The sequence below is a fragment of the Sturnus vulgaris genome, chromosome 8 (genome assembly GCF_052056855.1).
Source record: "Sturnus vulgaris isolate bStuVul1 chromosome 8, bStuVul1.hap1, whole genome shotgun sequence".
In the NCBI taxonomy this organism is placed as follows: Eukaryota; Metazoa; Chordata; class Aves; order Passeriformes; family Sturnidae; genus Sturnus; species Sturnus vulgaris.
In genome coordinates, this window is record NC_142250.1 from 26,382,328 (window position 1) to 26,409,728 (window position 27,401).

General features: G+C 45.7%; 1 protein-coding gene across 5 annotated transcripts in view; it reads right to left on the minus strand.

Moving 5' to 3' along the window:
- SH3PXD2A (SH3 and PX domains 2A) overlaps positions 1 to 27,401 on the minus strand; it is a 248,612-nt gene that overhangs the window by 105,467 nt on the left and 115,744 nt on the right. Inside the window, exon 1 of one of the 5 annotated variants that reach the window (XM_088169295.1) lies at positions 18,897 to 18,937. The exons of the other annotated variants lie outside the window; for them this stretch is intronic. Within the exon in view, the coding sequence (XP_088025421.1) occupies positions 18,897 to 18,898 (2 nt within the window). The 5' untranslated portion in view covers positions 18,899 to 18,937. Of the gene's footprint in view, positions 1 to 18,896; positions 18,938 to 27,401 lie in introns of those variants that run through there. 5 annotated transcript variants of the gene reach the window in all.

Consider the following 27,401-nt stretch of genomic DNA (forward strand, 5'->3'; position numbering starts at 1 on the left):
TCAAATATTCAATTCTGATAGTAGGTCCAACTCTTTTATGCTCTCTAAAAGTAAAAGAGCTAAATTACATGACACTTCCAAAGAAGCATCACAAAGTTTCCAGAGTATTCCACCCTGGGAAGTATCAGACCCTCTGAAAAAGGATTAATTGAGCATTCCAGGAGTGAATGGAGATGTTCTTTTTTGTAATAGGGTATGAAATAATAAATTTTAAAAAGCCATGTACTTCAAGATGGTGTAAGAGACAGTTTCAGTCTCAATGCTCAGTTCATTTTAGGAAGGAAACAAAGAAAACAGCTATTTCAGCCTGGACCACTATAAGATTCCTGACACGAAAGATAGACAGATATATCCTAAGTTTTATAGTCCCATATTCAAAATTATCAAAACTTCCAGTGAATTTTACTTGACTGGTATTTGATAGATTATAATACTGAACTTAAAATTAACTTTGCAGAAGCAAAAGTTGTTTTGCTATTACATATACAGATCCACCCTAATACTTTATTTTGAGGCTTACTCAATTAAAAGGACAAATTAAAAAATCATGTTACCCTAAAATACATGCTTGCATACTTGCCTCAAACACCTCAAATCATGTCAACTGCCTTTCTAAGGCGACCAGCATTAAATATTAAATAACTCTGGAAAACAGAAGAAAATATGTTTTTTATATGCATTTGTAACATACACATACTGCACACACCATGAAACAGTGCAAAGTCTGAATAGACAAAAATTTTGCTGTCCAGTTCAGATACAAATTTGGATTTTTTCAGACCTGCTCATGCAGGAAACAGTCAATTTATCCTTGTTCTTTTTATGTAACTCCTGTCCAATTCACCACCCAGACATTAACTTTTAATTCACCTCATACATCTCGAAAGAGTGTGTGTGGCATTTCCAATATCTTTTTCCATGTTCTAGGTTCATAAAAGTGAAGAGGCATAATGAATGAATGCAATTATTTCCATCCATTCAGCTGGTAATAGGAGCAGAAGAACCTTTTAATTCAGCTAAAAGAGAAATTATTTGTTCCTTCAAAATGAACGATGATTCAGGGAGTATTTCTGGCCTGCAACATGAGGGATCTCTATTTTGCAGAGCTAAATGTCCATTGGCAGCTTATTCCTGCTTTAACTTGTTCATGTCATCTGATAAACAGATATCAAATGTGGGCGAAGGGAAAATGCCATGGATTGTCAAGCATTACACCTCCTCCTTTTCAGCTGTTGATCTTACTTGCTTAGTAGTTCCCAAGCTTGGAATATCAATGAAGTTCTGCAAATGTCATGCCCTGCAATCAGCTTTTGTGCACTATTTTCTCCCTTTGTTACCTGAAATGCCAGAAGCTGCACAATAAGAAACCACAGTCTCAGCAGGAACACCACCTTTGCTACCAGAGCAGGCTATGCTGTGCCTGGCAGTAGCATCCACCACAGGATGACAAGAGCATCCCTCGGGTCCTGAGAGGTTTCTGTATTCTGAAGTTCACACTGTGGTGTCCAGTTCCAACTCTGAATCCAGTGCTATTTTGAATAATCTCTTATTAGGGTTAAATACTGTGAGATTCAAAACTAGAATCTAGGCAGCACACCAGCCACGAGATGCAGCTGAGGGGATTATGAATCAGAGCATGAAACAGAGCACCCTACTGCCAATAACCTACTTATTAACAATTTATTCCCCAGTCATCCTGTGAGATGAAGCTAATTCCTGGAACCTTCTGCTTTGCCTCTGCTCCCTCTGCAGCACCAGCTTCCCACCCGTCCCTGCCTCACCATTTCTGGCCACCTGGGCAGCTGAGTGCCTCCCTCCCTGCTTACAACACACACCTCACTCTAATGCAAAATGGCTCTGACCACTACCTGAACACCCTGGGCTCACAAAGAGCCCACAAAACCCAGCTCTGACCTACTCAGCAACAGCATGTGCAGCACCAAAAATTCAGCTTCAAGCTCTGCTGTGCATCCCAGCCATTAGCAGTGTCTGGGGAGCTCTGCAGAGACCTACCTCATGATTAGATAAAAGCTTTTCCTTCTAAATCATTGTACAGAAGGAAACAAGGGTCTGAAAGAGAGAAGTCCAGGCAGATTAGAGGCCACGCACATCCCCTCTGCTGGTTGTTTACTTATATTCATTTGACACTAAAAACCACAAGGTTTTGTTGTAGGGAGTAAGCTGCTTAATTTATTTATTGTGGTAACACTACCAAGACCCTTTTCTCAGTAAAGACACAGAAAAGGGAAAAGCGCTCTAGTTTTTCACAAGAAGAAACACTTTTTTTAAACAGTGTTGAGAAAATCTTAAAGCCCTCCGTGCACCAAAGCAAATCTGGAGTGGTGATGAGAAGGAAGAGATTTTTTACCCACCTCTCTGCCTCCAATACTCCAGAGCCTGCAGGTCACATCATGCCCAACATGAACTGCTCTAGTCAGCAGTGAAACAGTCCAAAATGCAAACATATTACCCTGCTCCTCATCCCTCCTTTTCCTGCCTTGAGGGTCTGCAAAAGGTGGGCAAGGAGGCAGTGAGAGGAGCCGGCCTCTGGAGCACAGGGCAGAGGACAAATGGGACACCGTGCACACCGTGGCTGTGACTGTGGCTCACACCAGCTCAAAAGAAAGTCCATCTCCCACAGAGGACTTGAAAAACAACTGCAACTATGACAACAGAGCTCCAAATGTGTCTCCGGGTGCAGTTTTATTCAATGCTTAAAGTCAGGAACATTTCAGAAGGAAAACTGCAGTTAAGGCTGGGGACAGATCCTACATGAAAGAACTCAAGAGCATCCAATGCTAATGCAACCATGGCCCTGTTATCTTCACAGCTGAGCACCCAGGAACTCCACTGGCTCTCCCTCCTCTGAAGTAGGGACAAGATGCCACAACATTTCACAAGAAGTAAGTTGAGCAAAGAACTTGTGGCTAAAAGTCATGAAGAGTGGAGACTGGGGTTTAACTTCTCCATCCCTCAAAGACTCAGACTGAGTGCTGACCTTCATCCTATGCCATACTGTGAGTTTAAAAATACATTGCTCCTCTTAAAAGTGTGTCACAGCTCTTAGAAGCCCAAAAATCAGGTTGTGGGTGGGAGTAACTCCACAGTATATCTGCACAGTGTGTATATATATATATATATATATATACACTTTTGAGCAACAGTTTTTAAAATTCCAGTTAGCAGAAAGCAGACTTTTAGCACTTCAGGAGTTGAACACACTGTTATTATCAGGGGCTGGAAGCAGAGCTGTTTTAAGAGGTAGGGGTCCTTTTCTGTAAATTTTTTTAGGAAACATACTTTTTTACAGCTCAGCTTTTCTAAAAATAATTATTTTATGCCCAGTCACAGCTTTTCACGGTAATGCCACACCCAATTTGGAAGAGATGAGCACTGAATGATTTGGCACAGCCAAATACTCAAAGGAAAAGAAACTGCTTACAATTTATGATATGCTTTGACAGCAGTGACTTAAAAATGATAGTGTTTCATTCCAGCAAATGTTACAATAACAAGCACAAGACTAATGACCTGATGCCTTATCAGAGATGTTCACAGGTCTGATAAAACCACCAGGTTATACCTGCAGGATCCAGCATTTCAAAGACAGCCCAGTTTGAGTTTCTCCTGGGCTTTCATCCCCACAAGCCACATGTCAACACCATTGTCCCAAAAGCTGTCCTCACACCGAGGGTTTGTCTGCTGACACTTTGAAACCTCTGAAAAACTTCTGGGCTGTCCAACCTCCCAGCCACAGCCACCTCAAACACCTGAGCTTTAGGAGGGAGCAGTGAGAGAGAAGAAAATGTTCAGTCCACATCAAGCTTTGCCAAACAGCTGGCAAAGAATAACCTTAGAAAAACTGATACTTAAGCAACTGTAGAGTAGATTTGTCAATTTAAGAGGGGCAGGATGAGATCATCCATTGCCTTCTGTTGTCTTTTGGCTGAAAACAGCCAACAGACAGCTGGATGGCCCCTGATCCTGCACTTAAACAGTCGCAGAAAAATTTGCATTTCATCATCGTGTTGCATTTTTCTCTTCTCACAGGCATTCCCTTGGCTTGCTCCAGGGCTTCCAAGCCTGTATCACATCCCTTCACACCTGCTGATGTCTGTTCATGTTTAATGCTGAACAGTAACAAATACTTTTCTTAAATTCCTTCATTTAATAGAAGTTGCAAATTTTTCAGAGTTCCCCTTTACTTGAAATTTTTTGCTAGATATTCTGGGGAAATAAGCCAGATTGTGCTCGGAGGATGCAACTGCAGGAGCTCAGGGGTGTGTGTGGTAGAAAACTGTACTGAGTCACTGCAGTGCAGACCTGGGCTGGTGATGCTGTTCCATGGATCAAGACATGCAGGCAGGATTTCAGCAGCACCTGCACTTTTCAATCATTTCCTTTGCTAAAGAAAAGGGTTAATTTCTCAGAGAATCCCGTGGCACTCAGACTCCCTCATGCTGCCAGCCTGTGCTACCCTTGAAGAGGCTGCACAAGGACCATGCAGGCAGCCCTGTGTGAAGGGAATTGCTGTTGTTACTTAAAATAACCTGACACAGAAATGAGGCTCTGCTGGGATTCTCCCACCTGTCTGTGGATGGGCATGGTTGAAATTCTTCTTCCTCCTCGGGTACTACAGAACAGCAGCAGCACTTACTCCAGCCCTTGGGGTGAATTGCAAACATACCTTGGGCTTAGGCAAATTGAGTTTCACCCTCTACATCTGAAACTTCTCTCCCCAAAAGATAGAAAGACACATGTACTGGGTGCATTCACATTTAAATATTACACTGTGATATGGTGGGTACCAGCACACGTGGTCCTTCCAAGGCTCACATGCTTGCAAGAACAACTTTTAATATTCATAGAATCATAGAAGCATTTAGGTTGGAAAAGACCCTTAAGATCATCAAGTTCAACTGTTAGCCAAGCACTACCAAGGCATCACTAAACCATGTCCACAAGCATAACCTCTACCTGTCTTTTAAATAGCTCCATTATCCTTTCCCTGGATTCAGCTCAGTACCTCAATGTCCTTCTGGTAGTAAAAGGCCTAAAACTGGACATAACACTTAAGGTGCAGTTTCACCAGAGCCCAGCACAGGGGAACGATCACTGGCCTGGCCCTGCTGGCCACACTATTGCTGATACAAGCATTTATAAAGCATTTTACAGATCAGCTTGCCAATCCAGATGGATTTTCTGATCTTCTCTAGCTATGAAGTGATTTAGCAGAGTTTGCCTTACAGTATGTGACTAGGAGAAGACTACAGACCAATGAGATTAAATGGCAGTATTAGAAAAAGTTAAGCAACAAAGTTTACTGAGAAATTTTTATTTCAGCATGTGTTATATCCTTCCCTCCTGGGACCTGTGTCCGAACTCTTTACACAATCATGTTAAGGCTGTCAAGAGATAAATGCCCAGAGACACAGTGATGCTCATCTTCCCTTCCTTCTGCATGATGCTGAGGAGCAGCTGATGCCTTGACAAACCACAGGCTGCCTAAAAATGACTTCACACCCAAACTTCACCAAAAGCAGCTTCCCCCTCGGTATCACACAGAACATTTACATTCTGATTTATAGCTTCATTTCATTTTGGTCCATCTGCTCCTCCTGGCTCATTTCCTGTTGTCTGGTCAATACTTCAGAACAACTTGACTCATTAGTAAAATGAAGGACAGCGAGTCAGGCCCTAGGAGCAAGGCACACAAGGAGAGGCAAGCAGAAAACAGAGCTGAGGCAGAATGTGGGCCCTGAGGTCCCTAAGGAGCAGGGGCTGAGCACAGCTCATGACAGGCTGCTCCCTGATGAGACTGATCACTATTTCTGCCCAAGCACTACAGATGTGTCTGCCACCACGTTTTCAGCTGCTTGACAACTGGTGACAAAGATGCATCCCCCCTCCTGGCACTAGACTGAATTTTTCCTGCTGTGATACACAGGCTTTTTAACTACGTGTGGCCAACTGCTCTGACCAGCTTGCTTTGAATGATCAGGGGTAAATGTGCTTTATCCCCGTCCCCAGCCATAGTCTGGAGTCCCTGTCATGTGTCAAGGGCACTGACCTTTGCTCTCTGCCCACTGAATCCCAACAGGACTCATTTATGCTCAATTTCAGGCTCCTTTCTTTGCCCCACTGCTCCACATCTCTGGTTAAAGTGTTAATTGTTATCACTTTGGATCAGCAGACCAACAGAAGGGTGAGGGTTAGTTCTGGCTCCAGCGAGCCCTCTTAGCCTGCCTATCCTTGCTTTTCAGACCAGATATCATTTTCCAGGCATGTTATGGCTCACAACAAAGTCCTGGCAGCACCCAGCTGTCACGGGACAAGGGCTCAGACACATCATCATCTCTTGCATCCTTTTCCCTCTCCAACTGGAGTCAGCCACAATGTGGAGAGGCCCAAGCCAGCCCCACGGGGACACCAAGCCTGGGTGGAAGCCTAGACACCAAGGCTCTGCTTTATCTCTGCCTCAGAACAGAGCACAGCAAAAAACAACTCTTGGGACACTGCAGTGACCCATTAAAATTAATGGGGTTAAATCATCCTGGTGTAAGTCACCAACTTCAAAAGATTTACACAAGGGATGAATCAGGAACCATTATTTTTCTTCTTTGTGCCTTTCAGAAAGATGATCTATTTTCCAGACTGCTATGCTCAGCCAGTCTTTCTAACTAAATTAACTACCCTCTTTTCAGTCTCTTATTCCATGCTCTTGTCCACTGTCCAAGTAATTCCAACAACTGCTCACCTGCTCTGTTTTTTTCCCCGTGCAAAACTGCCTTCATATACTTCCAATAGGCCTAATTAATTTCCCTTTTCAGGGACAAATGAAAAAAGACAGAAAAAGCAACCCCCCAAACAAAGTTTTGCTCGAGAAACCAGGAGAGTTACATACCCTCAAGGCACATTTCTTCTCTACCCTTGGTTGGAATAGCAGGTAGAAGTATAACACCTCTATCTCCCTTTAAACTACAGTGCACAAAACCTGCCTGATGTATGCCACATATATTGTTCTGTAATAGGAAGCACTTATTTTGGCTAAGGAGGTGCAGAGCAACAAGACAGGCAGAGAAGCCTCTCGTGTAAAAGATATAAGCTCTCAGCTACTCTGTCATCTGGAAGCCAGCTTTGATCCTGAGGAGGCTCATTCAGTAACAGTGCCAGTGCAGATGGCCTTCAACTCTTTCAGCAAAGATCTCAGTAACCTTAAAAAGCATAAATCAAAACTGTTAAAATTGGCAGATGATTTGATAGGAAGAAATTGCCTTTTGGGGACTGCTTTTCGTCTGCCAAATTCACCCAGACGCAGAACCACATATGGATTTCTAACCTATGCAGGTTTCAGTGGTGATTACAGTAGTGATTGTGGTATGAACCATGCTAGACATATTATTTTGGGAGAGCTGATGCATTAGAAGTAGACAATGAAAAGCTCAGAGTGTATTTGGTCCGTGACTTAACCCACCTCCATAGTTCCCAGGTATCCAGCTCTGCAGATTTTGGCACAGGAAAAGTGGACTTGAAATTCAGCTCCTGAACTGTTTTCAAACTTTGCTGAAAGTCCGGAGGTGTTTGGATCTGGAATATTGACTAGTAGCTCCCAAAAGAGGCTGCTAATTTCTCAGGGTGAGGCAGCAGAGGATGGAAGGAACTCGTGTTATTTCACTTTGCTCTGAATGCACTGCAGCCATCTGTGCAGCCGCTAAACCACAGGGCCTTGAAGGAGCTACAAAACAGTCTGACTGCAAAGTCAGGCACTGAGAAGCAGTCACTGCCGGGCTAACACAGCCTGCTGGTACTCCTCAAAGCCCTGGAAGAAATGCTGCCTGACAGCTGCTTTCCATCCCCCGTGCTTTGGCCCCACCGTGTCCCTGCGAGCGCCTTTTACAGCCCGGCTTAGACATGTACCAACCATGCATCAAGATGAGTAACGGACTAAAACCAAAAATACAGGGCGGTCAGGAGCTCCACGAAGCTGCTTGTAAATCAACTAGAAGTGGCATGTTTCCATAATAAACAATCCGTTATCGCGTTGTTCTGTTCCCACCGAGCAGCGTGCGCGGGGCAGGGAGCGCAGGAGCCGCGCTCCATCTGCCGGCAGCGCCCGGCATCCTTCGGGATGCTGCTCGCTCCACGGAGCCCAGGCACCATTCATTCCTTCTAGCGGCAACATCTGCGCAGGCACCGCCTGTCGGGATTGACACTGATAAAGAATAAAAGCCACAGTGCCTGCATTAGAGGTGCTGGGCTATGGCTGGCACAGGGCTGTGGAGAAACTCTTCCCAGCTGGGACTAAGAAGTCACTGCTGTTGTAGTAATTATGTGGAGATGGACACAAGTGGCATGATCACCAATCTTTTATTAACTTTTCATGCCTTCTCTCAGCGGACTACTTTCAGGCAATTCTGACTCCTCACAGCAGCTCCACACAGCAGTGACTCCTTCTCCCCTCTCTGCAAGTTTCCTTCTGCATGACCAGCTAACCCCAACCTGTCCCTTACCCGGCCACCTAACCCTGTCTGTCCCTCACACAGCATCTTACCTTGTCTGTCTCTTGCACAGCCGTGCATCTCTTCCTCCTCACAGCACAGCCAGCAGACTCTGCTTCTCAAGCTCCAACTCCATCTGCAACTGCAACTTACTCTCAGCTAGCTGACCCACTCATAACATCCATCCTTATTGGGCAGGTAAGGCTGTCTCCATTTCTTGGCAATCAGTACAGCTGTAATTCATTGAGGAAAATTGCCTTCTGCACTATCCTTACAAACGATCTTCCCACATGCTGTCACCTCCATGAGACACAATCCATCACCACGCACAAAGCATGTAACAAGGCACGTTGGGTTCAGTGGGTGTAAAGCAGTCTGGGAACCAAAATGTTTGTATTCTCTTACAGGCAACAACACCTTCATTTCCCTTGCCCTGACAACCTCTTTTTCCAATATCCCTGGACAAGCAGGGCTCCATAACAGCAAAAGCTATCTGCCTTTCAAAAGGTCTTCAGGTGAAATGTATTTGTCTCAATATGCTTGATGATGATACGGCAAAACTGTTGATACCTGAAAATGTACACAGATCCATGCAGCTGGCAAGGATCTGGGATGGCACATGCCCATATATATGCTCATGTATTTCATGTTTGTAAAATATGTATTTCCAAAGGATGGGCTCGGTGACATTACCCTGTCGCCAGTAGGACTTTGGGAAGTCCAAATAAGAGAGCACAGATCACTGTGTTACCCATCAGCCACAAGTGACCTCTACTGGGCTTACCTTGAGAGCTAAAACACAGCCTAAGCCATGAACAGGGAGACCAAACAGCTCCCTTAAAGCAAATCTGCAGCAAAGAGAGAATGTAAATTCAGGACTTCTCCACCCTCTCCTCCCATTCATCCCATGAGTCCTGTCATACACAGCCCCATCCAACAACACTCCCACTAGGCAGAGACCCTGCCCATCCAACAGCAATGGCAGGCACAGGGCACCTCAAACCTGCATCAAACAGCCTTGTTCCTGCTAATTACATTGAGACAGCTAATGGGCTTTAAAAGCCTAATTCCTGACTTATTTTTCCTATGTCACTTTTAATATAATGAGGACAAAACAGCTCCCATCATAGCTTGGGGTATCAGGCAATTTAATTTCTTGCTAATCTGTGAGCAGTCATACCCTTTTGATGTCCCATCCATATTTTAAAAGGATGTGGCAATCCTGACAGTTTAGAAATGTGCATGCAATTACGAATGCTAATACAATTAACAGTGAAAGACTCATGCTTGGATCACAAATGCAACTCTCTTTCAACTCAAGCTCTCCTTGGAGGCTTCCAAATAAATGGGTCAGATAGCAGTACAAAACTCCAGATAAAGAAAACTAATGCCTAACTGATAGAAAAGACCAAAAAAATTCTTCAAAAAGCCCTGACTAGGCACTGTCAAAGAGATTAAAGACAGGAGCAGCTCCCTAGCTATTAGATGTCAGGGTCAAATTTCATGTAGGGTAACTTGTGATGGAGTTACCCTGGGGATGGGGAAGGATTTGCATCAGCAATGAACTGCAAGTGAGTCTTACCCCTGTGCTGAGTGCAGCTTCAGGATTAGTGCCTGTACCCCCTGCACAGCACACGCACACACAGAGCAAGGGATGAAAAATGCATGATCAAGTTTATGGCAAAGCTCCCGCCGAGGATCAAAGCTGCCGCCCCCAGCAACACTCACTGGCCGCAGCCAGCTTCATATGCTGCTTTCTTGAATTTTCTAACATGGGAAAAGACATCAAAAGCCTTGAAAGGGGAAAAGCACATCTCCAAGGAACACCACCTTAAGCAGACAGGCAGTATTGAGAAGCAAAGGGGGGTTTGTCAGCACTCTGCAAACACCATGGGCACAAAACCTCAATTGTCCAAGTCCAGCAACAATTAGCCCAGGGACATCCCATTTGAAGCTGGCACTACCACAGCCAGGAATGCTCAGCACTTGTGAGGATACACCAGTTGGTACAAATTTCATGAATTTATGTCAGTGGACTGAGACTGGTGCCTCTTCTCAGAAGCTTTGAGGAAATTTCTCTTCTCAGACCTGGGGGACAACAGCCAGCTCAAATCAGAGCCATGCCAGCCCACACCTCTGCAGGCTGGGTCAGCATCTCCACTGCTGGGGGATGTTCCCAGCTTCTCCCTCCCTTCCTAGGACACTGACACGCCTGTGCAGAGTAAGGAGGCACTTTGCTCAGGTGTAGCCTCTCCTGCGAGGAGACATCCTGTGGCCAAGGTAAATTGCTGCACACAAGAGCTCAGCTGGGAACTGCTCTGGGTGCTGCTGGATGGTGGGAGGACATAGGAAGGGCAGAGACCCCAACTTCCCAACAGCAGCTGGACACAGCTCCAAAACCTAGTGCACTGTTGCTATGGTTTTTCAGTTCATAATTACAAGTATATTTTCCTCTTAAGACCATTTTACAAACAGTTCATAACTCTGTGGCTTGCAAATTGCCTAGCTCTGGGTCAGATTGTTGCTTGCAACTGTAAAACATCAGAAGTCACTTGATTGAATCAGGTTAGTGAGGTCCCAGGCCCTTCTCTCCCTCCCCCAGTAGCAGTCATTCTTTCCTTTACTGTTTAAATCTTTATTCTGCACAGCTCCTGCCTTTGCACAGTCTTCCATTTCACCTGCAAATGAAGAGTAATTTTCCTTCAGAGCAGCATTTGGAGATCTTTGATTGGAAAGTTGCCCTTGTTCCATCATTTTTCAAAAGCTTTGTGTTCCAACTTGCTCCCTGCTTCAGGTTAAATGGAGCAACACGGATAATGGTCTTACTGTAAGGCAGGAGCAGGGCCTGGCAGGGAATATTTCAGCCTGGCTGACAAATTCCTATAAGGATTGTATGGGGTCTGCAGGTACCAGTGTGCTGGAGAGGGAGGGGGAGAGGGAGGGGTGGAAGGATGGATGGATGGATGGATGGATGGATGGATGGATGGATGGATGGATGGATGGATAGGAAATACAGGACAAGCAGAGGCAGTTCCTGCCATCTAGGGAAGAGCTGTGGCTGGGAAGCTGTGGAGGCAAAGCCCTGCTTTGAGCTTTGCTAAGGAGCATCAGTGTGATGAGGCAGCAGTCCAAGGGAGCTGCAGCAGATGTGGGGTGGGGTTTAATCCTTCCTGGGTCAAGCAAGGAGGCCAAACCCTGGATTAATGTACAGTGGGTCAGGCTGCATATGCAATGCCCTGGCAATACTATTTGGATGACAGCAAACACCCAGATTAGGTGCTGACAACTCCCCTAACAGGATCACGCAGGAAATCTGGCCAGAAGAGCTGTCACTGACTTTCACAGCCAAAAACATGAGCAAGCCAGTGACACCTTCCACACTGAAGCCGTGCCGAGCGCCCTGGCACAGCCAAAGCTGGAGATGAGAAAGGTTTCCTTTTCCAAGTTGGCTCTTTAGCTCAGTGGAGCAGGAGCAAGGAGAGCCTAGTGATCTGCACAGCTTCCCAGGCCTGCAGAGACGATTCAGTCTAGTACCAAGTATTAAGGAGACAATTAGATAATCTTCAATCTCTTCCATATGCTTACAAGTGTCTGATCCAGGTGTGGTTCTGGAGTTGTTAGTATTGATATCCAAGACTGCAAGTCTGCTTCTTTCCCATTCCCTCATCAAGTCTTAGATGTAATGGTATTAAATACCAAAAAATTACTATCATACGACTGATGGAAAAAGATAGGGCTCTAACACCTAATAAGAAGTCAGGTGGAAAAGCTATTTCATATCTGTTCATAGCAATATGTCACAGCTTTCCCACTGCTGTCTAGAGGAATTTCTGCTCTCTGGGACACGAGAGCCAAGAGAAAGTCAGCTTCACCAGGTGAGTATGGCAAGGGGGTGAGGCAGAGCATATCCCTGGAGAGAGCAGAACACACACACCACCACGTGCAAATCCATGCACGCCAAATGCATTATTTTTCCAGCTCAGCTAGTGTTTTTTGCTGCACAATAAATGCATGTAAAGCGTCATCTCCCCACAATGTGGCAGTAGCTGCCTGCAGAGCCCGTTACTAAGGACCTTCCCACATTCAACCCTTGTCATCAAGTGGAGCTGTTTATACTGGATGCTACAAGCTGTGCAACAAATATGGCTTTGCAAGGGGCTTGGAGAGTTCTGCAAAAAACACCAAGTGCAAACCTTAAAAATTTTTAGTTATCATCAGACATAGGGACAGTGAACCATGGCTGTGATGGAAGGACTGTACACATTTACACATACATACACATGTACACAAGAGCAAAATATTATTTCCTGCATCAAACAGCTCTTGACACATAATAGATTTTTGGCTAAGTTTTGTGTGAAAACCTGCCAGAAATCCCTGCCCTCTGGGGCAATGTTGAACACAGAGCATTTAATGGAGAGGGGATGGATGTGCCTGTTAATGTCCCTGGCTGCCCTCCAGCTGAGGAAGTCTCTCTCCCCTGGCTTTCTGGAAAGGGAAGGACAAGAGGCAGGTGAAACCCTGCGTGCCCTGCTGGCAGCTGTTTGTTGTACCAGCTACTGCTGGTGAGGGATGTCAGACTGAAGTGGCCTCTCCCAGGTGAAGTTCTTTGTAAAACAGATGCCAGCAATGGGAGGGAGACACTGGACACCAACCCAATTTCACAGCAGTCTCATTGTAGTCTGCAAGAATGAAGAACAGGAGACATGGGAAGAGCCTGTGCAAGCCTGGGATAGGAAGCTGTTCTCTCCCTACTGGTGAGTCCTCTTGCTGACATAAAGAGTCCAATTCATTCCCTGACACCTGGTCTCCATGAACACAGCCTTTACCTACTTAATCTTCATGCTGCTCTCCTGAGTCCTCCCTGCAGTGGCAGTCACAAAATCAGTCCTCTCTCTCCCCGCCCTGCTCCTGGGGAACACGTTAGCCCACCCACAGCTCAGGCTGATGAGCTGTGCCCATGTGTGTCCCTACACTGCTGGATCTGCTGGGAGACACAATGAATGATGCCACCACTGACAAGAACAACTTCTGGATTGAGGGGACAATAAAGAAAGGCAATAGAAGAGACAAGGTGTTCATCAAGGGGGAGCACAAGAGCAGCAGACGAGTCCCATTAGGTATCACAGCATTTACCTTCAAGCAGTGTTACTTCAATAAATGTTACAGACCTTGGATTACTTCAGCAAGGTTCAGAGGACCAATGGACAATCCATAACCCACTCCCCAGGCTTGGGGAGCAGTGACATGCAGGCAGCAACATCAGTGCCTTGGCCAGGAGTCCCAGGTGTTGCCAGTCTCACACTGAGGTTGCTCCTACATTCTTTACCTGTGGCACCTTGCTCTGCTTTCAGAGCTGAGGAGGCTTTTGGGAATCCATCCCTAGATCAGCAACACAGGACTGTGCAATGAAGGGACTGCTCTGCCTTCAGCAGAAACTTCCAGCCCAGCACAATTCTCTTTCCAGCTCCCATGTAACCCATCCCTCAGGCAGAGGGAGCAAAGGGACATGTGCTGGGCTTACTCTCCCATCTCCTTCCACCTCACAGTGGAGACATGAATGAGGACTGAACTGGATTGAGACAAAATCTGGGTCGGGTCAGCATTACATGTTGGCCTCTCCTTTGTGGAGGAGAGCAGGGTTCTGCCCAAAAAGCTGCTACAAGAAAAAATCTGGCCAGTGTGCAGCAGCCAGAGCCCAGGCAGGAGACAAAGCTGCTCTCCATGGCACACACAGCCTGGTGGGCAGCTCACTGGTGGGCAAGGATCAGCTCTCCCCACACAGTACCTGCAGCAGTGGGGGCTGCTCAAATGCAACTGTGCTGGCAGGCAGCCTGCTGCTAACTTGCCTCTCCCTCTCATGTGGCTTGGATGGCATTTACCTCAGCACTGCCATGAGTCCTCGTCTCTCTGGGACTCATGAGTATCTGCAGGCAGGGCTGGCAGGGCCATGTGCTGGGGTTAGGGAGGCTCCTGTGCTGGGGATGAGCTGCAGGGTGAGCAGGGTGGGGGGCTCAGGAAGGTGGGATGGGCTCCTGTCCAGCTGCCCCCAGCAGGGCTGCTCTCTTGTGATAAGAACCGTCCCTCAGCTCTGCTGCAGGAAGTTTGTTCCTGTCACCCCATTTCCCACCTCCCTCCCCTCTCTCTGCAGGTTGAGGAGGTCGAAGCCCTGGAATGTGCAGAGGAAGAAGGGACACAGGAGCAGGCTGCCTCTGCCACCCTCTCCCTAGCCAGCCCCCAATGCCTGTGGCAGGACCCTGCAGCAATGTGCTCACAGAGAGGAAAGCCTAAGAGCAGCTCCGGGGGGTTGGCTGCCTTCTGACCACAAGCCTGCAGCAGGCTGTTCGTAGACAAACAAGCCATCCCCGTTATAAATCCTTTATTTATTCCATTCCATTTCCCCACCCTCCTGCCAGAGAGTTTGTCCCTGGCACTGTGTTGGGCAGTACAAACAGCTGATTCAACATCCAGCAATAGAGGGGAAGAGGTGGGAGCCCTGGAGCTGCCCGTGCTTGACACAGGACTCTGCTGGCAAAATTAACTCCACTTCTAGAGCTCCTCTGCAAGCACATCTCCCCACAAAGTGGGTCCTCTGCATCCCCTGATGCTCCCTCCTCTTCCCTCCATGCTGAAGAGCAACAAATTAACATTTCCATTCTTTCTCATAAGGGTCACTGCGTTGAAGAGGAGGAGGGAGAGTATTTCTCAGCTGTCAAGACAGCACTTCTCAATGCCTCGTTTCTGTGATTTCTACACAGGCAAGTTCAAACCCTTTCTTCAGGTCAAAGCAGCAGAACCCACCAAGTGCAGCAGCAGAAGCAGGATAATAAAGTGCCCCACCTCATACCTTCATAAAATACCTAGGGACTGATGTATCCCCAGGGTAACTCAGCTGATATCAACAGCATTATCACACATGGTGTCTGCCCAGTGACATTACACAATCCCTTTGAGGTTGTTTACTGTGCCAAACACAAGGGCTGCCCTTGCAGCAAGAACCAAGAGTTTGTTGGAGGATCTTCCCCAGGTGCTGGACGTTGCTGGCAACCTGTGGGGAGGTGGCTCCCAGCCTCTCCCTCGTTGCAGTTTAAGGAAAGTCCTTGCAGCAGAGCACAGGGAGAACTTCAGGTGCTTGCTGGGTTTGGGAAGCCATTTGTAAACTAGAATTATTACTTTCCTATTATTTTCTATTATAATTTCCCTAATTCAACCAGCCAGGGCTGGATGAAGCTGTTGGTATCATGCAAGCCCACCACAACCGCGTGTTAGTGCTACCCATTATTTACATTTATCCTTCTCACATTGCTGTTTGACCCAAGAGACGTCGACAGCCTCAAGGTCAAAGAGAGGAGAATGCAGAAGAAGAGATTTCTTCCATAAATGACCTTGCACGAAATGCATTCATGTTTTACAGGGCACAGGAAAAACCTCTATCCAGAGAAAAATGGTTCTAAAGGTTCTGTGAGGCTCAAAAGATGATGTCTTTCCTTGCCTTGCTTCTTCTAGGTGTCCAAACACTACAACATCACTCAGTGTTCCCATGCTCCTGAGGATCAAGGTCCACAGTATCAACACTTCCACATCCAAGTGGATTCCAGCTGTGTGCTGTCACTCCTCCCAGCACAGAGCATCCAGCATCAGGCACCTGGCATAAGCAATTCTCTACATGTGGTTGCAGTAGCTACCTGAGGTTTTTGCTCCTATCTCAGCACAGCCAGACATAACCCCTATTTTAATCCTCAGCCTGAAGCAACAGAGAAGGAAAAGTATCCATTTTTGCAGCCAGGAGCACTCTTGCTCCAGCTACAAGCACATATTTTCTCCACTTCTTTCTTTTTGAGCAATGTTTCCAGTGGTGCAACCTTTGAGCTGACACAAACCAGATATCTGAGTTTTAGTCTTGATAAAAATCAAACAAATAAAAAGCAATAAGAGTAGGTTTTGCAGTGTCAAATTCAGCTCTCCAGGGATAAAGGACCAACTCACATTCCCAGTGCTTCTGGTCTTCCCCCCAGTCTCCCCAGTCTCATCTCAGTCTCCCAATGCCTCCGTGAAGCCTCTGCTATTTCAGCGTGTCCCCCAGCAAAGAGCAATTACTGATGCTACATCAGCCCTAATGGCCAATTCCAGTGGGGGCCTGCCTGTCTGCAAACACAAACCTGTTTCTGCCCCAAACTTGCCATTGGAATAGCCAGACAGGGCAGAGGCAAGGGAGCAGAAAACCCAAGCTGAAGAAAGCCAGTGTTGGCACCAAGCTCAGCTGTGAGTCCCTATCTCCCCGGGGTTAGTGAGTTAGAGGTGGAGGTGAAGTGATGCTCTGGAAGGACTGCCTGGAGCAGAGGGGGAACTGGCCCAGTGAAGGGAAGCCCAGAGCTGAACCACAGGCTGTTCTCTCAAAGTCCAAAGGTCTTGGCTTGGCTGCTTTACAGCTGTTAGGGCTGGCTACAGTTTGGCTGTTTTTAATCTGCAGTTTCTTCCCTCAATCCAGTCAGCATGGAAGTGACTAAAGATGTGAAGCAACAGGACCATGGCACGCTCCCCATGAGCTGCTGGGACTGTGGCACCAGAGGTGGCCTGGGCCATGTGCCACTTTCACACCCCTGTCCCTCAAATACAAATCATGCCCCTGTGCCCACCAGCTGGGGTCTGGATGGCTCAGTCTGGCTGTCTCACATGTGATCTCCAAGATCACAGAGGACCTGTAGGTTTGGAGGGACAGAGGATGGATCCTCTTTGCCATCTGTCTGAAGGATCAATGCAGCCTTGACTCCTAGACAGAGTCTGCAGGCGATTCCTCACTCACAGCGACCCAGGTGACTTTTGCCTTGCTATGAATCCACTGATCCCTAAAGTCTTGTCTTAAGTCTCACTGGCAATCAGAGCAGACCTTGCCACAGGCAGCAGCAGCAGCACAGAGGAGATACATACAAAGTCCAGTCCTTTTTATTAGTCTTTCAGAAAGGGGACAATTGCTGCAAGAATCGTGCACTGAATCCAAGAAATTGCAACTCTCTACTTCTTATTTCCACCTCTGCAACCTTAGATCAAGTGGCATTTAGAAACCAACAGAACAGGGCTGGAGGTCCTTGCAACCTGCAAAGCTCAACCAAGAAACTCATCTCCAAATGCTGGCAATGGCTGCCCCAGCTCTAATGATCCCCTTGGAGGCTCTTCTGCCTCTCAGCTAAGCACAGTAATACTGCATTACATTTATTCAGACCATATGTAATACACACAAGAGCCCATAAAAGCTTAAACAGCACAATAAACATTTGGAAAAGCACAGTGACCAGATTTATGGGTCTGGATACCTGCCAGCATGACCCACCAGAATCAGATCCTTAAGTTTTTGTGTAAGTCCAAGACATACACACAACACAAACACAAATGTGCTGTTATCCTTGGAAAAAAAGATAAACAGCCCCCAAAGCCCATCCCCAGCACTGGAACATGACGGCCTTTCACTGCATCTGATTGGACTTTGTTTAAATCAAAGCCATAAAGAAGGTCTTGGCAAGGAGAAATAAATGTAGCACGACAAAACTTCACCCCAGAGCACACTGTAAAACTGACAAAGAAGGAAAGACAAAAAGATTTAGACACTTAATTTCCACTGAAGGGGAGATGAGTCCTGTTGTAAAAAAGAGCTGTGCTTTGCCAAATTCCAAGATACTTTTGTACAAAGTTTCCTCCACAGGGAGGATGTGATACCTCCTGTACCACCTACCAATTTGGAGGAAGGGGGTGATGGCTCAGCAGAACAGAAGACATGTGAAATGATGACAGATCCCGGGGTGTGCAAAACATTTTTACCCAAGGAACTGCAAAAACCTTGAGCTTTGAGTATAAATGACTTTGGGATAGTGGGAGAGCAAGGCACCAGTGGGATGTAGAAGTTTCTCTATTTACCAAGCTTAAGAACAGATGAAAGAGATCCAGTTGCCTGGCTTCTTGAGCATTTTATGGCCTAGGATTTTTTACTTCTTTTACATTTAATAACATCTATGGCTAAACACAGTATTTTGAATACCTACAGCCCCTTCCAGTTCACAAAGATACCTCACAAGCACAATTTAGCACAGTCGTGAGCATCCAGTGCTCAAGACAGAAACCAGGAGTCCTGGCTCCGTGCTTTGTGCCCTCGTTCAGGGCAGAACCCCATCCCCAGACTTAAAGCAAAAGGAAAGAGATAAAAGAACAGCACAAGATCTTGCTTTTGAGAAACCTGCCTCATTTGTTATGATAAAGGACAGCATTAAGGATTAGCTGGCAATACATGGAAGGAGTTGCCCACCTCCCATGCATAATTTCCCACAAAATGTTTTTACAAGTTTAAGATGAGCTGCTACATAAAGTTATACAAAAGAAAGACTAAAACTTGATGACAGATTTACTCACATAAGGCTCAGGATGTGATGATGCCCTCGCTGTTAAAGGACCAGCTCAGAAGCTCTGCTCTGCTTTGCTCATAAACTGCAGAAAAAGGCTGTTTGTGTTTATCTGCTGCTCTGGGAGGTGGGTTGTGCACTGAGAACAAAAGCCACATGCAAGGGCACATTCTCTCACCCACTGGCACAGACACACTCAGGGACAGCTTTGCTTAGGACATGGTCTATCTGCAGCACCAGTGGCCACAGAGGACAGAGCAGGGGAGCTCTGGTCAGAATGCTGCAGAGTGCCAGCTGCTAGGAAGGCCACACATTTGGTGACCACAGAATTAGTGAGAAGGCACAGAATAGTAAAGGCTCCTGTGGGAGGGAAAGATGTCTTGAAGCAAAGGCCACATGGTCTGGGGAAATGGAGTATGTACCAAGGGAATGTCTTAGTAGCTCCTGGGAGGGAAGACTGGCAGTTAAAGGTCTGGCTGTGCTGAGGTTAACCCACAGGACAACTCACACAAGTGGAAGGGATGGGAAACACAGGACAGGCAGGGAGAGAACAAAGCTAGGGAAGAGCAATGCACTGTTGACACATCCCTCTTCCACCTCCTTGGGAAGAAAAGCTGTGCTCAAGCTCCAAAGTACACATCTGTCTGAGAGCTTGAACAGCCCCAGCTGAACCTCCTTGCACAAACAGGGGCTGGGGGTACTTCCAGCACAAGCTGCCGTCAGCAAGGACTGCTGGAAGGGAGATGAAGGACAAACAGTGGAGCAGGCAGCTGAAGCAGAGGACACCAAGGGTTGATTCTGGACAAGGACTTGCAGATGGAATAATCAAGCCAAGTGTCACAGTGAGCCAAGCTTGTAGCCTCACACAGGCTGATTTCAAAGTGTAGGCTCCTGAGCAATTTATCTTCCACAGCAGACCGTGCTCCCAGTTCTTACAGAGATTTGGTTGAGGAAGAAGAGGGAGATGCAGGTAACCATCAGCCCTCCTGCCTTCCTCCATGCTCACACAGTCCTTTCCAGAACTGGAGCAGCTGGGCACAAATGCAGGTTCTTCTTCCACATCACAGCTACAGCCCACCCTGCTCTCCATGCTGTCCTGGCATAAGAAGAAGTGTGGGCTGGTTGTTGTGTCGCTTCTGCACAGGTATCTGCTGTTCATCTCAGGGGAGGGACTTCAGGCAATTCACCACAGTTTGGGGTAGAAGACAACGGTGTGAGGTCAATCTTGAGCTAAAGATCACCCTTCACATGCTGATGAGCAGGGGGTGAGTGTGTGTTTTTTGGAGGACTGTGGCACCAGTGGTTGAAGCAGAGAATTCAAGGGCATCCTGAAGGCCTCTGTAACCTAGGGCAAGCTAGTTCAATGTTTCTTTAGCACATTTTCCTCAAATACAGAATTTTACAAAAATTCACATTGACACTGACCCGCTCCTGTAGATCCTGAAGTTATATATCAACAAGTCAGACTGCTGGTATGCTAGGGGTGTTTGCAGAGGCAAATGGCAGAAAGTATGCCAAAAGTCACAACATGAGGCTAAAATCCAGACCTTCTGGCTCCTGTTCTATCCTTGGTGACCTTTCAAAACCACTTTCATACTTTCGCTTCCCTGGTTCTAAAATAAAACCTGTATTTCACAGTCTAGCTGAGAGGGTTCATGTTTGGGCCATACCTCGAGGTGTACAGTGAGATAAGTCTATAGAAGGGTAATGCAGTACTATTGTAATATATACTGGATGATGGTTTCTTTTCAGCATTATTATTAGGAACAATCCCTGGGAAGATTTTTGGTTTCACTAAAAAAAGAAATAAGATAGATTATAGACAGCTAGGGACAAAAATAATCTGTTCCCATGTGGTTTGTGCATTTTAAAGGGACATAATACCTATTCTTGAAAAGACCAGTTTCTGAAGACAAACAACTGGCATTTATCAGCATAAAGAAATTTGGAAAAATAGACTTAATACCATTTTCCAGAAACTTTAGCTGTGCCTGAGATGACCCACAGTGCAGCAGTAAACGGGTGAAAGCACGCCCTGTGCGACAGAGCCCAGCCATTTCTTCTGTCAGAACACAAGCAGGGAATAGTTTTTCTAACAGATTTTTAGAGGAGGATCTTGGTTTCAAGCCAGGAAGTTGAAGGGTGAACAGAGCAGCACAGGGCTTGGTGCATAGGGAGAGTATTTTGTGCCATGTTCCCACATTTCTGTCCCAGCTATGGTCAGGTGGGAAAAAAAGCGATGCCGTCTGTTCAGCCTGAATTCCAATTCCATATAATGGGCTGAGTTCTCTTCTGCTGAAGTACCTGGTATTTGGACATAAGCCACTGAGCTAACAACATCTGTGCCTCACAATGAACAACAGTTGGAGGCACCAAGACACTGGCAGAGATTGGGAATTTGCCCCAGACAGCATGAGATAAAGCAAGGAAGTCTTGTTCCTCCTGCATTCCTTCTGCATCCTCCATGGCCACCTGCTGGAAAAGCTATCTGCTGGAATCCAGGGGTGCAAGGATTGGCTGAGGTGAGCATGGGGCTGGAGCTGAAGAACGTGAGCAGAGTGAGCAGGGGGACACAGCTGTGGAGTTCCCAAACCGGGAACCAGGGCAGGATCACTTTTGGTTCGGACATAGGGTTCCTGACCCTTATGCAACTGCTGTGAAGCATTGATCTTGTCCTGGTGTACAACCTGGAGGTAATTTAGAGATGTCCATAAAGTGGAAAATCCCCAGCCACAGACTCTAGAGTTAGTTTGTGTGCGGTTATATCTTTGTGTTTTGCTCTGGGACCAGCTAAAACTGCAGCAAAACCATTGGTAAAGACAGAAGGATATATTCAATTAGTGCTGGTGCTGCCCATACAGTCCCTGTCACTAACAACCAGTGGGAAATCATCAAGGGATGTCTCAGACACAGCATTCAATGGGAGATGCTCAGCACATCATCCACTGCTGTCTCATTTATTCTGAACACTTAAAACAAAGTGTTGGGGCAACTACAGAGAGAAAAAGGCTGAACATAGAAAAATAAACTTGCTTTTCTTTGTCTATAATATTAATAGGCATATTATCTAATTTCCTTGGCTTACTGATGCAGCAACTCTAGTTACAAGACAGGATGGGATTTCCTTGAGGTCATTCCCCCAAACTGTGTGAGTTGTTATTTTCCTGGCTCACCCACAAACAGAATGGTTTGCTCTTCTGAAATACTAATGTCCAACTGTTGAAAGGTTTTGCCAATCAAAACATTGCGGCCTTACCCCGTTTTAATAATCTAAGGCATCAATCTCCCCTTTAGTATTTGTTTGATGTGTTCTGCACCCTGCTGAAATATCCCCTCCAGACCTCCCTGAGCTTAGGCTCTGATTGAAGAGAGATGCCATGCATCAGGCCTGCAGCTTTCTCTCTGAAATGAAAGCAGGGGATGGTGGTAAAATGTATTTATTTTCATGTATTGAGGAAAGACCATATATTCCAGCCTCTTTTTTTTCCATCACTCAGAGATGGGCCTGAGGCCAAAACGGTGCTGCTAAGCTTGTTTTCTATTTAAAACCTTCATTTTTATTAATAACCCTTTACAGCCTACACACCAGCACTGCGGGAGTTGCATTTCCGTGTTATGTCATCGTGAACCGTTATGTATTTAATTCCTGTACCCACAAACCCATATGGACATCATTAAACACGCACCATACAGCATTAAAACTGTGTTCCATAAAGTGTGATTTAGAAAAAAAAAAAAAAAAAGAGCTATGAAGTGGGGAATTCTTTTTTTTCTTCCTAAGGTCATGGGAAAATGGAGAAGTAGGGGAGAGAGAAAAGGTTCAGCAGTGTTGCAGGTTAGCTCACAGCCCTCCACGCCTGCAGACTGAAAACCCAGCCTGCCTTATCCACCACAGAAGATTAATTACCCAGGAATCCAGGCTGGTGATGATGAATTTCTGTTTGGCAGACCATAGAGACAACTTCTACAAAAAATTACAGGTTACAAAACAGCAAAAACCTTGGTGATTTTATTTCTGCCGAGTTAGTTTTCCATGACTTCTCATTTTCTCCCTATGAGTTGCCTTTAGCAAGGCAAAAGAGTAGATTTCCTCATATTGGTGAGGGTCAGCTATCAGGGCCACTAACATATATGAGGGTGGGACAGGGTTTGCTCCCAGTTTCTGTTCCAGCCCCAGAATGGCTCATCCTGGCTGTATGCTATGCACACAGCTAATCCAACTTGTGTACCTTTTGTCACCCCTCTGTTATCTCATATGTGGTATTGGGGATGAAAAGATATGGGAGGGGAGAAAGGGATAGAAGAAATACATCAGAGAGCAAAGAAAAGCAATGAACTGAGTACCAGTGGGACAAATAGAAGTAAGTGTAGCAATGCTGGGAGAAACAGCACAGAACATATTGAGAAAGAAGAAAACAAAATTCAAGGGATGTGAGGATAATGAAAAAAAGACAATAAACCAGAGACAGCTAAGAATGACACAAGAAAATATAAACCAACATGAGGCAGAGAAGCTGATGCAGTCAGGGATAAAGCAGTCCGGTAAGAAAGCAAAAAGAAAGCAAGAGATAAGAACAAAGCACAATGTAAAATTGTCCTGCTAGAGATTTTGGTATATATGTAGAATAGGAGACAATAAGCAAATTGCCTACAACACACACTAGGCACCTTGCAATGACCTAGTCCATTATAGCAGAACGAGACCTGCCAAGCCCTGTTTGATGGATGAATTCCCTCTGATTACAGAGCAAGTGCTGGCTGAAGTGAACAGACCACAGTGAAAATGGTATCTGACAGGATTTTACAGCAAGCACAGCCAAACAAAGGTGCTGTACACAGCCTTGTGCTTATTGCTTTCTCTCAGAGTGCCTGCACTGCCTTATGGAGACTGTATTGATGCTTCATTGATTTTACAGCTACGCAATTAAAAGGCCCCTTCAAAGATACAGATGAAGATACATATCTAATTGCTCTCATGCCCTTTTTTGCTGGGTTTTGGCATTTTTTAAAATGAAAAGGTGGTAAAAATAAATGCAGAAAAAGAGCATCCAGGGCACACATAAATTATTTGCTGTACCAAACCTCTAAACAACCAGGCCAGTTAAGTCTTTCTGCTGTTTTGTGATATGTGTGTTTAGGAGTCTCCAAGAGTAGATGTTACCTACCCTCAACCCTTGAGAGCTGGTGATTTATTCCAGTTAAAGTTATGTTTGCCTCACAGCCTGTGTGCACAGACTCCATCCCTGCCCATCTCCAGGCAAGAAAGAAGAATTAACATGATTTGCAGAGGGGGCTACTGATGAATGAACCTCCTTTGTATCCCAGCCCTCTCCAGAATTTTTCATTCCCATCAAACAAACATACACATACACACACACACACACACACACACAAATAACCCTGGGTGCACGTGTGCTCCTGTTGAATTCAATACAGTTACTGTGTAGAAAACTGCCCATGTACATTAATGCCTGGGGGAGGAGGAGGCTGGTCTGGGGATGAGGCTGACAGCAAGTTTAATGTTATCTAGCTGCATTACTCTCAAGGTGAAATGTTTCTGACATGTGTCTGTGTTGGGCTGTGTTCTACTTCAGTCAAAATCAGAAATTTACTTTGATGTTTTGAAAATAAACCTTAAAAGAAGAAACAGACCTGACTGGCAAAACTTTTTCAGGAAATTTGCAAAGGACTACTAGAGCTGTATAATAAATAGGTTTATTTTTGTCTATTTTGGGTAAGTCCTCTCTTAAACTGATCATCACATATTATACTTACACGGTCCCATGGCATGTGAGTACATCTGACCTGAATGAATCTGAAGTGGAGATAAGACCAGAGATTTTCTGAGCATATATTAGGATAGACAAAATCATGTCAGAAAGCAATGTTTGTTTGTTAAAGCCCAAAATTCTCTGTTTGCTGATATTAATTCAATCTTCTCTCAAGCACTGCTTATCCTGCCAGAGATCAGGATGTATCAGGCAATAAACCAGGGCTCAGTAGTTTATATGCCTGTCCACAAAAAAACTAAATATAAACTACTTGTCAGGAATCTGCAAGCACAAAATTTTCTGATTTATGAGGATGCCGAATGATTGAGCCAAGACTGTATTAAAAGAAAAAAAAAAGCCTTAAGGAAGAAAAAAGAGTACTAATTATATAAATCACTGGAGACTGGCCTTCCATAAGAAGAGGGGGAAGGGGACTGCTCTTATGATGCCTATTTCATCCCTTGCCTAACAATCCAAAAGTACATAACTTTCAAAGAACCACATTTTTTTCACAGGCTGGAAGCACCACAAAGCATCCTTCATCAGCCTGGCCTTTTGGCTGTTCTCCTTCTCCAAATGCAAATGCTACATCTGGAAAAAGCAGTAATCCTCTCTCCTGCCTGAAAGCCTCCTTTTATCTCCATTCTCCTCAGAACTCCTACTTCTTGCAACTACTCACTCTGACATACTACTTTATTGAAGGGATTCAAGGCTTTCTGCTCATCTGCTGAACGTCTGCCTCTTATTAAAACCCCAGCTCACCTTTGGAGCCAGCACAGGTCACCCTGCCCTCCCTCAGCCAAGCATCTGTAACACAACCCCCTCCTGAACACTCAGACGAGCATGAGCACGATAACAATGAACATTAACAGAAGCTTATTTATCAGGGCTGGCAAGAAAAGCATCTCATGAGCTGGGATGGCCTGAGCTCGGCCAGGGGGCTCCTCCTCCCCCAGGGGATGACACTGATGCATCAGGAGCATCACTAATGCTGCTAAGTGCCGTCCCACAGAGCCCTGCTTTGTGCATTGAGATGGCAGCAAACAATAAGAGAGCTTTCCACTGACCTCTGTCTGCAAGAGTTTCCAGCTGTTTGCAGCGTTTCTGCAGTAGCCTGGCCCTCAGCTTCTCTGCAGAGATATGTGTGGAGGTGAAGGAACTAAGCCAGTCCCAGCAAGATGCCTCAGCACCCAGGCCACCAGCTGCAGGGACTGCAGAGGTTATGTACAAGCTGAAGAACCTTGTCACTGGGATTACAGAAAGTGCTCAGTTCTCTCACTCATAGGCCACCCAAATTTAGGAGCTGTGTTGCTAAAATGTCCCATCTTGTAGGAAGAAATTTAGTACAGTGGCAAGATGTACCAATTCCCACTACAAGACTAAAATTTGCCCCAGTTACTCATTTTGCATTTGCACTTATTTTCAGGGGTTGATGACAGCCTTACACCCCACTTTCTGCTTCTGAATAGCTGAACTAATTCTCCTCACTTGAGGTGAAAATTCAAGGCACCACTGCCAGTGTCACAAAACTGTGCCTGAGCTTTTTCACAGCAAAACTCTTCCTGCTCCTCTTTTACTTCCCAAATATTCTCAGTGCCCCAACCAAGGGTTGCACCAGGGCTTACACTTCAATGCATTCATGAGTTCTTTTCCTGCTTGCCAGATGCTGGCACAGGAGAAAGGGATCATGCACATGGCTGATGCTCTCCCAGAGCTGCCTGCTGGAAGAGTTGAGGAATTCTGTAGGCAGAACTGGACACACCACAGGACTGCCAGAGGCAGATCAAATCCCAGCCCAGAGACCTAGGCACCACTGCAGAAGGGGTCACCTGCAGAGCTTTCTGCCAGGTGTCTCTGTACATGTTTGTTCACGCCACAGCCATCCTACTGCTCAGTAGGGCCATTGGAAACTACTTGGTTTCAGGGATTTGGGACCACATTTCAGCAGGAAATTCTTGGTTAAATCATTTAATGAAAAGAAAGGTCCTCTTTTAGTCAGATTTATAGGATAATCCACATCTCCACAAAATAGTGCATTTTGAAATAAGATGAATTTAATTTTAGCATCCTCAGGAACTATGCAGCTTCCCCAGCAAGAGAGGATGATGTTGGTGAGGTTCTAACCCTTATAAAAGGACCAGCAATCTATCCAATGGGGAGCAGCAGAGACAGCAGCCTTGCCAATTCACTAGTGCACCAGGAGAGCTTCAAGCCTGTGATGAGCAATGTCTCTGGCCTGAGTCACTCACACTTCACTCCTGGCACGCTTGGATGGGAAAGGAAAAGGTTTATCTTTTAGATATGGTGCCCCAGCTGTTCTAATCCTACAGCTGTTGCTATGGCTGACTTCTCACAAAGCAACATAGACTGTTTTGGTCCCCAACATTCAACATTTTCTTCTTCTTTTATATTTTCAAGCACTAGCTATCTCAGGTTACTGGTGATTTTTTTGTGGTGGTTCCCAAATGAGCCTGAACTGCTCTGATTTTTCAAACCCACAAGACTGTAATTGAAAGCAAATGTAATCAGACATATACAATGTTCTGAGGTTCACCACAGTGCACTGCAGTCAGCATTACTAGAGTGGCTATTAAAACTCCTTGGAGCTGGGAAGCAAATACAGCTTGCAAGAATCCAACAAATAACCAGCATTTATTAAATTATACTAAAGTATTGCAAAGCCACAGTCAATCCTCTATTCACTATATATCCAAGGTCTGTTTAAATGAACATCCTCCTGAGTT